This window comes from Dipodomys ordii, unplaced genomic scaffold, assembly GCF_000151885.1.
Source record: "Dipodomys ordii isolate 6190 unplaced genomic scaffold, Dord_2.0 Scaffold92, whole genome shotgun sequence".
Lineage (NCBI taxonomy): Eukaryota > Metazoa > Chordata > Mammalia > Rodentia > Heteromyidae > Dipodomys > Dipodomys ordii.
Window position 1 is genome coordinate 5,373,729 of NW_012267308.1, and position 13,400 is coordinate 5,387,128.

At 52.0% G+C, this 13,400-nt stretch overlaps 2 protein-coding genes across 3 annotated transcripts in view; one reads left to right on the forward strand and one right to left on the reverse strand.

Moving 5' to 3' along the window:
• The window catches only part of Sirt2 (sirtuin 2), a 15,011-nt gene extending 8,107 nt beyond the window's left edge, over positions 1–6,904 (reverse strand). The window contains exons 1-4 of one of the 2 annotated variants that reach the window (XM_013026334.1): positions 6,809–6,903; positions 5,978–6,024; positions 1,940–1,988; positions 1,592–1,705 (exon numbers count right to left, since the gene is read on the reverse strand). In XM_013026334.1, the coding sequence (XP_012881788.1) occupies positions 1,592–1,705; positions 1,940–1,988; positions 5,978–6,024; positions 6,809–6,824 (226 nt within the window). In that variant the 5' untranslated portion in view covers positions 6,825–6,903. Of the gene's footprint in view, positions 1–1,591; positions 1,706–1,939; positions 1,989–5,977; positions 6,025–6,808 lie in introns of both variants that reach the window. The other variant, XM_013026336.1, reaches the window with a different exon arrangement.
• Positions 6,905–7,202: 298 nt separating this feature from the next.
• Nfkbib (nuclear factor of kappa light polypeptide gene enhancer in B-cells inhibitor, beta) lies at positions 7,203–13,317 on the forward strand. The gene is made up of 6 exons (XM_013026292.1): positions 7,203–7,468; positions 9,530–9,635; positions 9,721–10,012; positions 11,075–11,163; positions 11,241–11,507; positions 13,167–13,317. The coding sequence occupies exons 1-6, from the start codon at positions 7,290–7,292 to the stop codon at positions 13,266–13,268; spliced, it is 1,035 nt and encodes a 344-aa protein (XP_012881746.1). The 5' UTR covers positions 7,203–7,289; the 3' UTR covers positions 13,269–13,317.
• Positions 13,318–13,400: the final 83 nt, after the last annotated feature.

Consider the following 13,400-nt stretch of genomic DNA (forward strand, 5'->3'; position numbering starts at 1 on the left):
TGGGGCCTGAACTCTGGGCCTGGGCGCTGTCTCTCAGCTCTTCAGCTCAAGGCTAGCGCTCTACCACTTGAGCCACAGCACCACTTCCGGCTTTTTTCTGTTTGCTTATGTGGTGCTGAGGAATCCAACCCAGGGTCTTGAGCATGCAAGGCAAGCGCTCTACCACTGAGCCACCTTCCCAGCCCCTCTCTCTCTCTTTTTTGCTGGTCCTGGGGCTTGAACTCTAGGCCCTGGGCGCTGTCCCTGGGTTCCTTTTACTCAAGGCTAGCACTTACCACTTGAGTCACAGTGCCACTTTTGGCTTGTGTTTCTGTGTGTGTGTGTGTGTGTGTGTGTGTGATTAATTGGAGAGTCTCACAGGCTTTCCTGCCCAGACTGGCTTTGAACTGCAATCCTCAGATCCCAGCCTCCTGAGTAGATAGGATGACAGGTGTGAGCCACCAGTGCCCGGCCAAAGTAGGCTTAAATTCATCATCCTATGTTTGCAGCCCTGGTAGTTGGGATTACAGGAATGTACTACAGTGCCCAACTAATTGTTGTAGTTTATTATTAATCCCTCCCTCACGGGTACCCTCATGTTCCAAAGACCCAAGACCTAGACATAGAAGGCTAGAAAGAACAAATACTTTGTTGCCACTGTCTGGGTTCTCCAGTGGCATCCCAGGCCCAAGATTGGCCACAAGCAGCTGGCTGGCCTGCTGCAGAAGGAGGTTCAGGGCAATGGACCTATGGCCCAGGAGGAGGGAGGTAGAGGAGAAGACATCCTTAACAAAAGGCCCTTTAAGACCCTCAAAGGTCCATTGTCCCTTAAAGGACTGCCCAGGGCTTGATTTCTCAAACTTGAGTGACTCCATTTGCATCCCCAAATCTAAATCTCATGGTGCCCCAGCCAGAAGATCTCTGCCCACCACAGATAACACAAGTTTCCCATAACCATAGCACATAGTCCCATGAAGTTCTGGGCGTGCTCTAAGCATGCATGTAGTATGTCTGTCTTAAGGTATTCACACTGTCTGTAAGTCCATAAGTTGCTGTGTGTTTATGATACTAAGGTTTATAATCAAGCCAGGGGCTGGTGGCTTACGCCTATAATCCTAGCTACTCAGGAGGCTGAGACCTTCAGGATCACAGTTCAAAGCCAGCCCAGGTTTAAAATCAGAGCTTCGTAGCTGGGTACTGGTGGCTCACACCTGTAATCCTAGCTACTCAGATGGCTGAGATCTGAGGATCATGGTTTAAAGCCAGCCTGGGTAGGAAGGTCCATGAGACTCTTATCTCCAATTAACCACCAGAAAACCGGAAGTGAAGCTGTAGCACAAGTGGTAGAGTGCTAGCCTTGAACAAAAGAAGCTCAGGGATCCCTGAGTTCAAACACCAGGACTGGTATACACACGTATGCACACGTATACACACACGTTAACCATTAACCAGATACACAGGGAACCAATGAGAAGGAAGGAAAGTTGTAACTGTTGAGAATGCAAATGGAGCCATGCTTAAAGCTGGGGTTTAGCATGGACACACGCCTTAGCTCATTGCTTGTAATCCGGAAGTATAAAGTCACTTGGGGGCCGAGCAGCGGGGGACTCACAGCGCTCGCTCTGCATGTAGCGAGCCACCCCTTCCAGGGTGAGCTCATCCAGCAGACGCTCCTTCTTGGAGCCCAGGCCCAGGGTCTGGGAGAAGAGATTCCGCAGGAAGTCCACTGAGTGAAAACAACAGAGACACCTGTCAGGTGAGCCATGGGCCTGTGGGTGGCCCCAGGGCCCCTGCGCCAGTGCTGTGATCTGCTCCCCCCCCCCCGCCCCCAAAGGTGCAAATTCTGGTCCAGCCAGGAGGCCCCAGGATCCTGCTTTGGCATAAACACTCCTGATGGCATTGATGGCATATCCCCAGCCCCACCCCCACTCCCACCCCTGTCCCCCAAGAGGATACTCACTCTCTTCCTCTCCACCGGCTGCTCCTCCCTCAGTGTCTGAATCTGAGTCCTGGAAGGGTGGGGTAGGGTGGCCAAGCCCGAGAAGTGGGGTTAGGGGTGCAAGAAGAGGGGGGGCTGGAGTGACTCTGAGCCAGAGAGGCTGGCTCTGGCTGCAAGGGGCTTGAAGGGCAGTAGAGGGCAGCACTTGGGCCAGGATGAGGACTGGACCTGGCTATCTGGGTCCAACCAGGAGCCTACTGCTCCAGGCAGCCCTTAGCCTCAGTGTGCCTCATCTTAGAGAAATGGGCATAAGAGATGCTGGGGGGATGAGCCAGAGTTGGCAAATATGAGGGCCTGGGACCAGTGTCCAATGGCAGGGGAATGTTGGCTATGGTTCTTACAACCTGCCTAGTGTCCGTGTCCTCCCCCGTCTCCCTGTCCTGTGGAATGGGCCCTGTCACTGGAGTCACCCCATGAATGATGCCCCGTGCTCTCCTGCCTGGAGCCTCGCTGAATGGCAGCTCTCTGGGACTCTCAGCTTTCCAGCTCCATGTCCCCTGGGCCACCAGCCACATCTATTTGCCAGTGGCCTCGGCCTAGCTCCTGGATGCTCCCTCTCTGGCCCCAGACACAGGTCACTTCATCCTAGGTGACCTAGACCTCATTTCACTGTGGTCTCACTGTCTGAGTCTGACTCTGCCTTCCTTAGTCCCCAGCATAGCCCCTCAGTCCCCTGAGAGTATCTCCTCTCTGCTGTTCCTTCTCCCTCTGTTCCCCACCCCTACCCCATTCCCAGGGCTTCACCTCTTCTAGCCAGTTCTCTCCCTAGGGGTCCTGCCCTAGCCTGCTCCCCGGGCTCCTGGGTTCAGTTTCTACCTCTCATCACTTTACTGCCAAGGGAGATTAAAGGATTGAGGATCTAGGCCAGCTGGGATAAAAGTTATCCAGACTTTCTCTTAAAACAAGCCAGGCCTGGTGGTAGACATCCGTAATCCTTGCTACTCAGGAGGTGGAAGTAGAAAGCTCTTGGTCTGAGGTCAGTCTAGGCAAAGTTAGCAGCGGCCCTATCTGAAAAACAAACTAAAAGAAAAGGGCTGGGGGTGTGACTCAAGTAGTAGAATGCTCGGTAGGCCCTGTCTTTGTGTCCCTTCTCTTTGTGGTTTCTCTGGTGCTGTCCGTCAATCACAAACATCTCCACGAGGGCAGGGACTTCATCTGTGTTCACCATTGGATGCCCAACCTTGGGAACAGAGCCAATGTATGCCAGCCACACACTGGAAAGACCAGGGCTGGCCCCAATTCAATGTCCTAGTTAAAAGCACACAGAGACCAGGTGTTGGTGGCTAACGCCTGTAATCCTAGCTACTTAGGAGGTTGAGATCTGAGGATCACAATTCGAAGCCAACCCAGGCAGGAAAGTCTGTACGACTTTTTATCTCCAATAAACTAAAAAAGCCAGAAGTAGAGCTGTGGCTCAAGTGGCAGAATGCTAGTCTTGAGCAAATGAAGCTCAGGTTAGAGTGCCCAGACCCTCAGTTCAAGCTCAAGACTGGCACCAAAAGAAAAGAAAAAAAAAAGCCAGAGAAAGAATATAGCCTTAATATAAGGATAATAGAGAACTTGACATATACATTAAAGCTTTGACTTTTTTTTTTTTTTTTGGTCATGGGGCTTGAACTCAGGACCTGGGTGCTGTCCCTGAACTTTTGTGTTCAAGGTTAGGGCTCTACCAATTTGAGCCATAGCACCACTTCCTGAAGTTTTAATTTTAATATTACTCTCCAGCTAGACTTATTTACAAAGACAGGGAAAAAAATGGCCCCAAATTCTCTATGTCCAGCTTTTTCTGATGACAGAAATGTCCCATTGCAAGGAAAAATCCAGCTAAGCACTCTTAACAATTCAATACGGATCACTCGAGAACTTTCCTCTGCATAAAAACACATGTGATTAAAAAAAAACCCAGAAATGGGTAGTGCTTGCATTGTACCCTGTACAATATGCCACTTTTTTTTTTTTGTGGTACTGGAGATCAAATACAAGGCCTTGCACTTACTTGCTAGACAGATGCTCTAACCCCTGGAACTATGTCCCCCACCCCTTTGGACTGCAGTTTTTCAGTTAGGGTCTCATGCTTTTGCCTGGGCTGGTCTTGGACCCTATCTATTGCTTCCTGGCTATCTAACCCAGCTAGAGTTACAAGCTAGAGATGGGATCACAGATAACCATTTTGCCTGGGTTGGCCTCGAACTGCCTATCTCCGCCTCCTTCTCTGAAGCAGCTACATAGTATGGCATTGTACAAGAGCACAGTTCATTTAACCTATCTGCTGACAGCCATTTGGGCTGTTTCCAGTGTCCCTCTATTACAGACAATGCTACAATTTATCAGCTGCTTCTCTTAGGGACTGAGGGTCTCTCTCTCTTTTTTAAACCCAGGAAACCTTCTCTGCTAGCAGGGATGCTTTAGGAGGCAGACAGTGACAAGAGGCTGTGACATTCTTAGCATGGCTTTGCTGTGCATTGTGGGGAGTACTGCTACCCCAGCTTCCACACTGCCTCCACTTGAAGAGGGATGGGCAGGCTGGTATTCTCGTGGTTGCAGACAGTAAGGCATTGTAAGTGACTTGTAGGGAATCTGTCTAGCCCATGGCATAGAGCCAGCTTCAGGGAGAGCTGTGAGAGTCTGTCTATCTCTTCCTGCAGTATCTCTAGGACCCTGTGCCTTCAGCCCTGAGCTTTAAACCTTTCCTTAGTCCTCCATGCAAGGGACAGGGGACAAGTGACTGAAACAGCTCTGCCTCAAGTTTCTCATGTGTACAATGATCACAAGCCAGGCCAGGCACCAGTGGCTTATGCCTATGGTCCTAGCTACTCAGGAGGCTGAGATCTGAGGATCACAGTTTCAAGCAAGCCCAGGCAGGAAAGTCCATGAGACTCTTTTTTTTTTTTTTTGGGGTCCGGTCCTGGGGCCTGAACTCTGGGCCTGGGCGCTGTCCCTCAGCTCTTCAGCTCAAGGCTAGCACTCTACCACTTGAGCCACAGCGCCACTTCCGGCTTTTTTCTTTTTGCTTATGTGGTGCTGAGGAATCGAACCCAGGGCCTCGAGCATGCAAGGCAAGCGCTCTACCACTGAGCCACCTTCCCAGCCCCTCCATGAAACTCTTATCTCCAATTAACCACCAGAAAACCAGAAGTGGTGCTGTGGCTCAAGTGGTAGAGCACTAGCCTTGAGCTGAAGAGCTGAGGGACAGTGCCCAGGCCAAGTTCAAGCCCCACAATCGACCAAAAACCAAACCAAAACAAAACAAAATGACAACAGGCCTGACCCTTCACAGGGATGCATTAATGAGATGTCACACTCTTCCCCATGCTCCCCATGTCTCCAGCCCCCACTCTCAGACCTCCCTGCCTCTTCTATTTTTAACCACCACTCCTGTCCCCAGTACCAGCACTAGCAGAGTCTGTGGCTGGAGTAAAGAGCCAATAAACGCTAACTATACCTACACCATCTCCAGTTACCCTGCTAGTAAACACATACATTACATTCTTTCCTGCCACCAGGCCTTTGCATAAGCTGGACCCTCCATGTGCAACATCATGTCTTACCCTGTCTGCAAGCATTCCAGGTCAATTCACTGATTACACTATAACTATATCTTAGCCAGTAGGGTTCCTCCTATAAGAAGGGCCTGATCCATAAAGCTTGCTCCTGTAGAGCTCCAAGCTACTTTTATAATCATCTTGTCAGATTATTTGCTTGTCACCCACCCCTGAGATCTGTTAGTTCAGGAACCAGATTGGATCCCTGTCTCCTTCCAGTCCCAATCAAAAGAGGTTCAAAAGGGATTAGGGTTGGGGTAGGCAGCATCAAGTCTGTCTTTGACAGTCCCCCAAAGCCCTCAGGCCCAAGGAGGCTGCACCAGGTGGGGTTAAGGATTAGGGTAATGAGCTGAGGGCCCTAGGGGTAACTCTCCCCTCTGCCACCTCCCCTCCATGCAGTGTGAAATATGGGAGCAAGTCCAGCTCTGTCCTTCCCTCCACCCATTCCCCATCTCACCTGGGCCTCCTGCACCTTCCCTGCCTGGGTCTCCAGAGGGTCAGAGGCTGGGGAGGAGGGGAGCAGACTTGGTTATAGTGGGGGGAATGGTTAAGGGGTTCAAAGTGGTGGGGCAGTGGGCAAGAAGACCCATCAATCTAGTTATACTGGGGTGAAGGATGTTGGCAAAAATTAAGTAGGAGGGAGGGGAAGGGGGAAATGTAAGGTTGGAGTACAAAAAGGACTGGCTGGAGAGGCAGAGGAGATTGAGGAGGAGAGGGAGGAGAAAGTCGGGTTGTCAAAGCTGAAGGAAGACTTGGGAGTTGGGAAGGACTCAGTAGTGTAAGTGTGTGGCGGAAAGGTGAGGTTTGCAAGGCAGAGTGAAGTGTGTCGGAGGGGGGGGGGCGGTTCCTAGGGCTGAGAGGAGGTGTGAGAGGAGGTGCAGTGGGGGTGACAGCTTAAGACAGGTATTGGAATTAGAAGAGACATCACCGGGCCGGGGGCGGGAGGGACGGGGAGTGTAGTACCCCACTGATGCCCAGGACACCATGTATCCTTAGCAACTGGGACCACGCCAACTTAGGTCCTTAGTAACCAGGGACCTCAGCCACCAAGAAGCGATCGTACATTAGTCACTTAGCAAACGGACTTTGGTTTTGAAACCCACCAACCTAGTCATTGGGACCCTTTAGCGACAGCGCCCCGAATTCCACCCACTCCGCGCGGCCCCCACCCCCACCCCATCTCGCGTCCCACCGTATCTGCAGCCCCCACTACTCCGGACCCCGGGGCCTGCACCCCGCAGCTAGGCCCCGGCGCGGCCCGGTCCTCCCACCCAGACCCCCAACTCACGGTCCGGTTCGGCCATGGGCGCCCGGCACGGGGCCCTCGGGGCTGTCACCGACTGCTCGGTCCCGTGACGGCACCGGAAACCAGAGAGGCATGGGAGGGCGGGTGGGGTGGGGAGGAGAGGGGAGGAGGGAAGCAGGGAACTACAACTCCCAGTAATCTTCATGACTTCGCTTAGCTCAGGCATCTCACGAGAGGGACTACGAATCCCAGAAGGCCAGGCGGCCACAGCCATTTTGGTAAAGGGCATTCGGAAAATGTGGGAACAACTAGATTGCGCTAGTCCATCCAAATACTGTGATTGGTTCATGTGCAGCATGGGGGCGGGGAATAAGCAAGGCATGCAGCTCTGATTGGATAAACTAGGGGGGCGTGACTTTTTCTTCGGGAATTCCCAGCAGGGCGGAAGCTCCGGAGTTAAGGCAGAGCCCAGCCACTGACGGGCAGGTGGGGACCCCCACCGAGGTGGCAGTGGGGGGGGGCCATGGCTGGGGTCGCGTGCTTGGGAAAAGCTGCGGATACGGATGAATGGTGTGACAGCGGCCTGGGCTCTCTGGGTCCCGACGCAGCGGCTCCTGGAGGACCAGGGCTGGGTGCCGAGCTGGGCCCGGGGCTATCGTGGGCGCCCCTCGTCTTTGGCTACGTCACTGAGGATGGGGACACGTGAGTGATCCTTAGACTGATCCAGAGGATTCCTGGGATCCGACGGTTGATTTTCCCATCCTGGTCCCTTTGGCCTCCTGACCTTTTCATTCCTAAATCTGACTTCCCATCCTTAACCCATCTAAGTTCTAAATGGTAGGAAAACTAGACTCCTATCTTCTCCATCCCAAACCTGTGATTTCTGCCCTTTCTTTCCTTGAACTAGGATTTCCAGATCCTGGAATCTACATCCTCCAAAACTTCTTTGAATCTCCTGATCCCAGTCCCCAGATCTTTGTAAGAACTCTGCCCGCCCGCGCCGCCCCCGCCCCCTCCCGCCGCGCTCCTCCTACCTCCCCCCCTCCCCCAGCTCCATCCTCCGGACCATACAAATACCATCTTGGGTTCGACTGATTTATAAGTTCCAGGCTTTGATTTTCAGAATGAGAATTTTCAGTACTTGATCCAACACTGATCTTGACATCTTAAATTCAGAGAGAACTAAATTACCTGAGAGTGGAGATTCATTTGTTACTGCAATTCTTGTGTGGCACTGCCAGGTTCCAAGCCCTATTTTAGGTGCTAAGTGGTGAGGGATGGAAGGAAACAAATCTGGATCCTCAGATCTCAGTCTCCTGAGTACTTGGGATTACAGTCATGAAACACTGCCCTGGCTTGTGTCTTAAGGTAGAAGCTGAGGTCATTGATTGATGTAAGCATTTCCTTCGTTTCTGATATGTGTTTAAACTTCCCTTCTGAACACTGCTTCAGCAAAAATATGTCTTCTGATACGTTTTTATTTTCATTTAATTAAGTAGTATACTTTAGTATACTTTTTTTAAAAAAATTCAGATTTGACCAAGAAGTTATATAGAAATCTGTTACTTGATTGTCACATGTTTGGAAACTTTCTGTTGCTGATTTTTAATCTAATATCGTTGTGGGAAGAGAAGATAGTTTGTATGATTTTTTTTTTTTTTTGGTTTCTCCTGGGGCCTGAACTCTGGGACTGGGCACTGTCCCTGAACTCTTCAGCTCAAGGCTAGTACTCTACCACTTGAGCCACAGAGTCACTTCCAGCTTTTTCTGAGTATGTGGTGCTGAGAAGTCGAACCCAGGGCCTCATGCATGCAAGGCAAGTACTCTACCACTGAGCCACCTTCCCAGCCCAGTTAGTATGATTTGAATTCCTTAATTTTCTTTCTTCCTTTTTTCAGTATTTAGAATGGAACCTCGGGCCTCTCAATTGCTAGGCAAGCACTCTACTACTGAGCTACTTAGCCCCCAACTCCTTTAAATTATATAGAAGAGTAGACCTATGGCTCAAGTGGTAGAGCACCAGCCAGAGGAGCCAGAGGCACTGAGTTCAAGCCCCAGTCCCTCCCCCCTCACACACACACACACACGAAGTATAATTCTGTGTTTGTGCTTGTAGTTCTCAGGTTTTGCTTGTTGTGTAATTTGAAGGTCAATTATTAGAGCCACAGATATTTAACATTGTTACATTTTTGTTTTTGAAACAGAGTCTTGCTATGTACCCAGACTGGTCTTCAACTTGTCCTCCCACAGCCTCCAACTGCAGGATTTACAAGCGTATGCCACAATGCCTACCAAATTTGCCTTTGAGTTTGAAATTTGTTTGTGATACTGGGGTTTGAACTCAGTCTTATGCTTGCTAGACAGGTGGCTCTGCCACTTTTTTCCTTTAGTAAGAAAAGTTCTTGGGCTGGGAAGGTGGCTCAGTGGTAGAGCGCTTGCCTTGCATGCATGAGGCCCTGGGTTCGACTCCTCAGCACCACATAAGCAAAAAGAAAAAAGCCGGAAGTGGCGCTGTGGCTCAAGTGGTAGAGTGCTAGCCTTGAGCTGAAGAGCTGAGGTACATCGCCCAGGCCCAGAGTTCAGGCCCATGACCGACCAAAAGAAAAAAAATTTAAAAAAAAAAAAAAGTTTTTTTTTTTTTTGCCAGGCTGAGTCTAGACCAAGATTCTCCTATTTACACCTCCCATGTGGCTGGGATGACAGGTGTCCACCACCACACTGGATCTTCATGTGTGTTGACTTCTGTCCCGTCTCTACCCCTAGGGCATTGCACTTAGCCGTGATCCATCAGCACGAGCCCTTCCTGGATTTCCTCCTAGGCTTTGCTGCTGGTACTGAGTATCTAGACCTGCAGAATGATCTTGGCCAGGTGAGCCATCAGGAATTGTTGGTGTAAGGGCTCAGGGGTCCCAGGTTTTCAATGTGACCTTGAGCCCTGCCCTGCTTTCCTGCAGACCGCCCTGCATCTGGCAGCCATCCTGGGAGAGGCGTCCACCGTGGAGAAGCTGTACACAGCGGGTGCCAGCTTGCTGGTGGCAGAGCGTGGGGGCCACACGGCACTGCATCTGGCCTGCCGTGTGCGGGCACACGCCTGCGCGTGCGCACTGCTCCAGCCCCGCCCCCGGGACCATACGCCTGACCCCAGCCCCGCCCCCGAGCCCGAGTATCCCGAACCCTCAAGAGAGAAGGAAGAGGAGCAAAGAGAGGAAGACTGGAAATTGCAGCTGGAGACTGAAAACTATGAGGGTGAGTGGACCAGGCAGGGTGGGCATGGGTTCAAGGCCTGGCCCCATGGGCAGACCTCAGGTATGGAAAATTAGGTATATGGAGTCCAGTACACCCCAGACCTGCCATCCCCCAGACCCACAGCTATCAGGATCTAGTTCACCAACCTGCAAAGTGTGGCCCACCTCTAAGCCACAGGCTCAGCCTACTGGGGAGAAATTGGGGGCTTTCAAAGCTAAGGCTTCATAAAACTGGCATCTGGGTACCCAGCCCTGTAGGGCAGCTGGAGGACCTGCCTCAACTAAGACTTGTATAAAAGGTGTTGTCTTAAGAAGTAGAGCTGTGGCCCAAGTGATAGAATGCTAAATCTTGAGCACAAAAGCTCAAGGCTAGCACCCAAGTCCTGAGTTCAAGCCCCAGGGGGGCATAAAAAAAAGTCAACCTCCCTCCTTTAGGGGCTGGGAGGTTGGCTCAGTGGCAGAGTGCTTGCCTTGCATGTCTGAGGCCCTGGGTTCGATTCCTCAGCACCACATAAACAGAAAAGGCTAGAAGTGGCACTGTGGCTCAAGTGGTAGAGCACTAGTCTTGATCTGAAGAGGCTAAAGCACAGCGCCCAGGCCTAGAGTTCAAGTCCCACAACCAACCAAAACAAAACAAAAGGTGCTATCTTAACTGTGATCCCAGCATCTGAGTCTGTAAGCACCCACCTATAAGCCCAGCTTCCCCAGGTCCAGGCCTTCCACAGATACACTGAGATCACCTGCAACCTGGTGTTCAGAGACAACCTTGAAACCCTGGTCACCATCTTTGTGTGAAGTCAGACCAGAGCCTCTGGTCCCCAGATCCAAGGCTGCCATCTAAAAACCCCCAGCTCTTCATCCATAGTCCCTCCAGGCACCCCAACACTCAGCCCCCTCAAACACCTTACCTACAACTTAGCTAGTCAGGACCCAGATGCATTTTGACATATCAGAATTCAGGAGCCAGACCCAAACCTGGTCACCCTCAGGGGCCCTGGGATCATGGTGCTGGGGGCCTGGGCCCCTCACCCTTCCCTCTTGACACCTGTCACTCTGTCCCCAGGCCACACTCCACTCCATGTGGCCATCATCCACAAAGATGCAGAAATGGTCCGACTGCTCTGGCACGCTGGGGCTGATCTCAACAAACCGGTGAGCCACTTGAGGGGGACAGGTATGTATGGGGTGTCCCCTCCCGTGCCTGCTGACCTCTTGGCCGCACCCCACAGGAGCCCACATGCGGCCGGAGCCCCCTACACTTAGCAGTGGAGGCACAAGCTGCTGATGTACTGGAACTTCTCCTGAGGGCAGGGGCCGACCCCGCTGCCCAAATGTATGGGGGCCGCACCCCATTGGGAAGTGCCCTGCTCCGGCCCAATGCCAGCCTCGCCAGCCTGCTCCGTGCTCACGGAGCCCCTGAGCCTGAGGATGAGGATGACAAGCCTGGATCCAGCAGCAGTAGTGACGACAGTGACAGTGACAGCAAAGATGAAGGCGTGAGTCAGGAGGGAAACTGCGGTAACTGACTAGGGGTCTGGCTGAACCAGCAGCCAGAAGGGGAGATGATAGGGACTCCCTTGAGCCTGACCTAGTCTGTCTGCTGTTAATGAACTCAGGTGGAACCCTGTGCCAGTCAGAAGCTCACACCTGTAAACCTAGCTCCTTAGGAGGCTAATATTTGTAGGACTCAGATTTGAGACTAGCCTGGGCAGAAAAGTCTTTGAGGCCAGCCACTGGGGGCTCTCACCTGTAATCCTAGCTAGTCAAGAGGCTGAGATCTGAGGATCGAGGTTTGAAGCCAGCCCAAGCAGACAAGGCCCTATGAGACTCCTATCTCCAATTAACTGCTGAAAAATCAGAAGTGGTGCTGTGGCTCAAGTGGTAGAGCACTAGCCTTGAGCACACAGAAGCTCAGGGATAGTGTCCAGGCCCTGAGTTAAAGCTCCCCCCCCCCCACCAAAAAAAAGGATGAACAGCAATAAGCCTGGCTGGAAACATGGCTCAAGTGGTAGAGAGCCATTTGATGGAGTGTGATGTCCTGAGTTCAAACTCCAGTGCTGCCAAAAAAAAAGTTAAAAACTCGGGGCTGGGAAGGTGGCTCAATGGTAGAGTGCTTGCATTGCATGCACAAGGCCCTGGGTTCAATTCTTCAGCACCCCATAAGCAGAAAAAGCTGGAAATGGTGCCGTGGCTCAAGTGGTAGAGTGCTCTCCTTGAGCTGAAATGCTGAGGGACAGCGCCCAGGCCCAGAATTCAGGCCCACAACTGACAAAAAACAACAACAACAAACGGCCACACAGTGGCGTGAGCAGCAGTCAGGAGAGACCTGGGCAGGAGTGGCGAGAAGCAGCAAGACCTTGGTCACCAAAACCATGGTTGAAAAGTTAAGGCAGTGCAGGAGGAGACTGGGCGGAGGTGGTAGAAAGATTTTTTTTGGGGGGGGGGTGAACATAGGCTGCATGGCTGGCGGTGGGCTGAGTGGTCTTGGCAGCAGGAATTGGAGAGGTGAGGCTGTGGGCAGGGATCTTGGGTGGCAGCCACTGGCAGACACCTCGGGGAAGGGTGAGGATGGACCCAGGTGTGGGGTGCTGTCCTGGGCACCCCAGGTGGCATTGAATGTTCTGAGTCATGAGGGTAGAGAATGTGGGTAGAGGCAGAGGGGAGATGCTGCTTGCTGGGGAGTTGGAAGCATGACCTCAAAACTGGGACTTTTTATATGTGTACTGGCCTGGGCTTGAACTCTTGTCCCTGGGCACTATCCTTGAGTTTTGTTTTTTTTCTCAAGGTTAACTCTTTACCACTTGAACCACAGCTCCACTTCTGGCTTTATGCTGATTCATTGGAAGTAAGAGTCTTAAGGATTTTCCTGCCTGGGCTGGCTTTGAATGGCGATCCTCAGATCTCAGCCTCCTGAGAAGCTAGGATTCCAGATGCTCATCTCCAATTAACCACCAGAAAACCAGAAGTGGCGCTGTGACTCAAGTGGTAGAGGGCAAAGAGCTGAGGGACAGCACCCAGGTCCAGAGCAGGCTGGAGGAGTAGGGGACCTGGGGCTTTGAGACAAGACCCCAGACCTTAGAGGTGACTTGGGTAACTTGGGTCATGGGCATGGTGGCAGCCACCTGAGCCCCTGTGCCACCCCCTTCTGTCCCCAGGACGAATATGACGACATTGTGGTTCACAGAGGCCAGACTCCAAACTCGTCACCTCCTACCCCAGCATCCAGACCTTTTCCCGAGGACCCTGACCCCGCCTGATTTCCATGTTAATAGAATTTCTGATTTAATAAAGCCTCAGTTCTGATGAGCAGAGCCCTCTCTTTGCTCCTGGGTCCCCAAAGCCAAGGGCACAGTCCAGCCATGTTGGTTTGCTATTTCTTTATTCACTCA

Excerpts from the sequence above, each read along its gene's own strand:
- Nfkbib (XM_013026292.1), top strand. The coding sequence starts at position 7,290 with ATGGCTGGGGTCGCGTGCTTGGGAAAAGCTGCGGATACGGATGAATGG. Across the intron at positions 10,013-11,074 it reads GGAGACTGAAAACTATGAGG|GCCACACTCCACTCCATGTG; the intron begins GTGAGTGGACCA and ends CTCTGTCCCCAG. Across the intron at positions 11,164-11,240 it reads GGGCTGATCTCAACAAACCG|GAGCCCACATGCGGCCGGAG; the intron begins GTGAGCCACTTG and ends CGCACCCCACAG.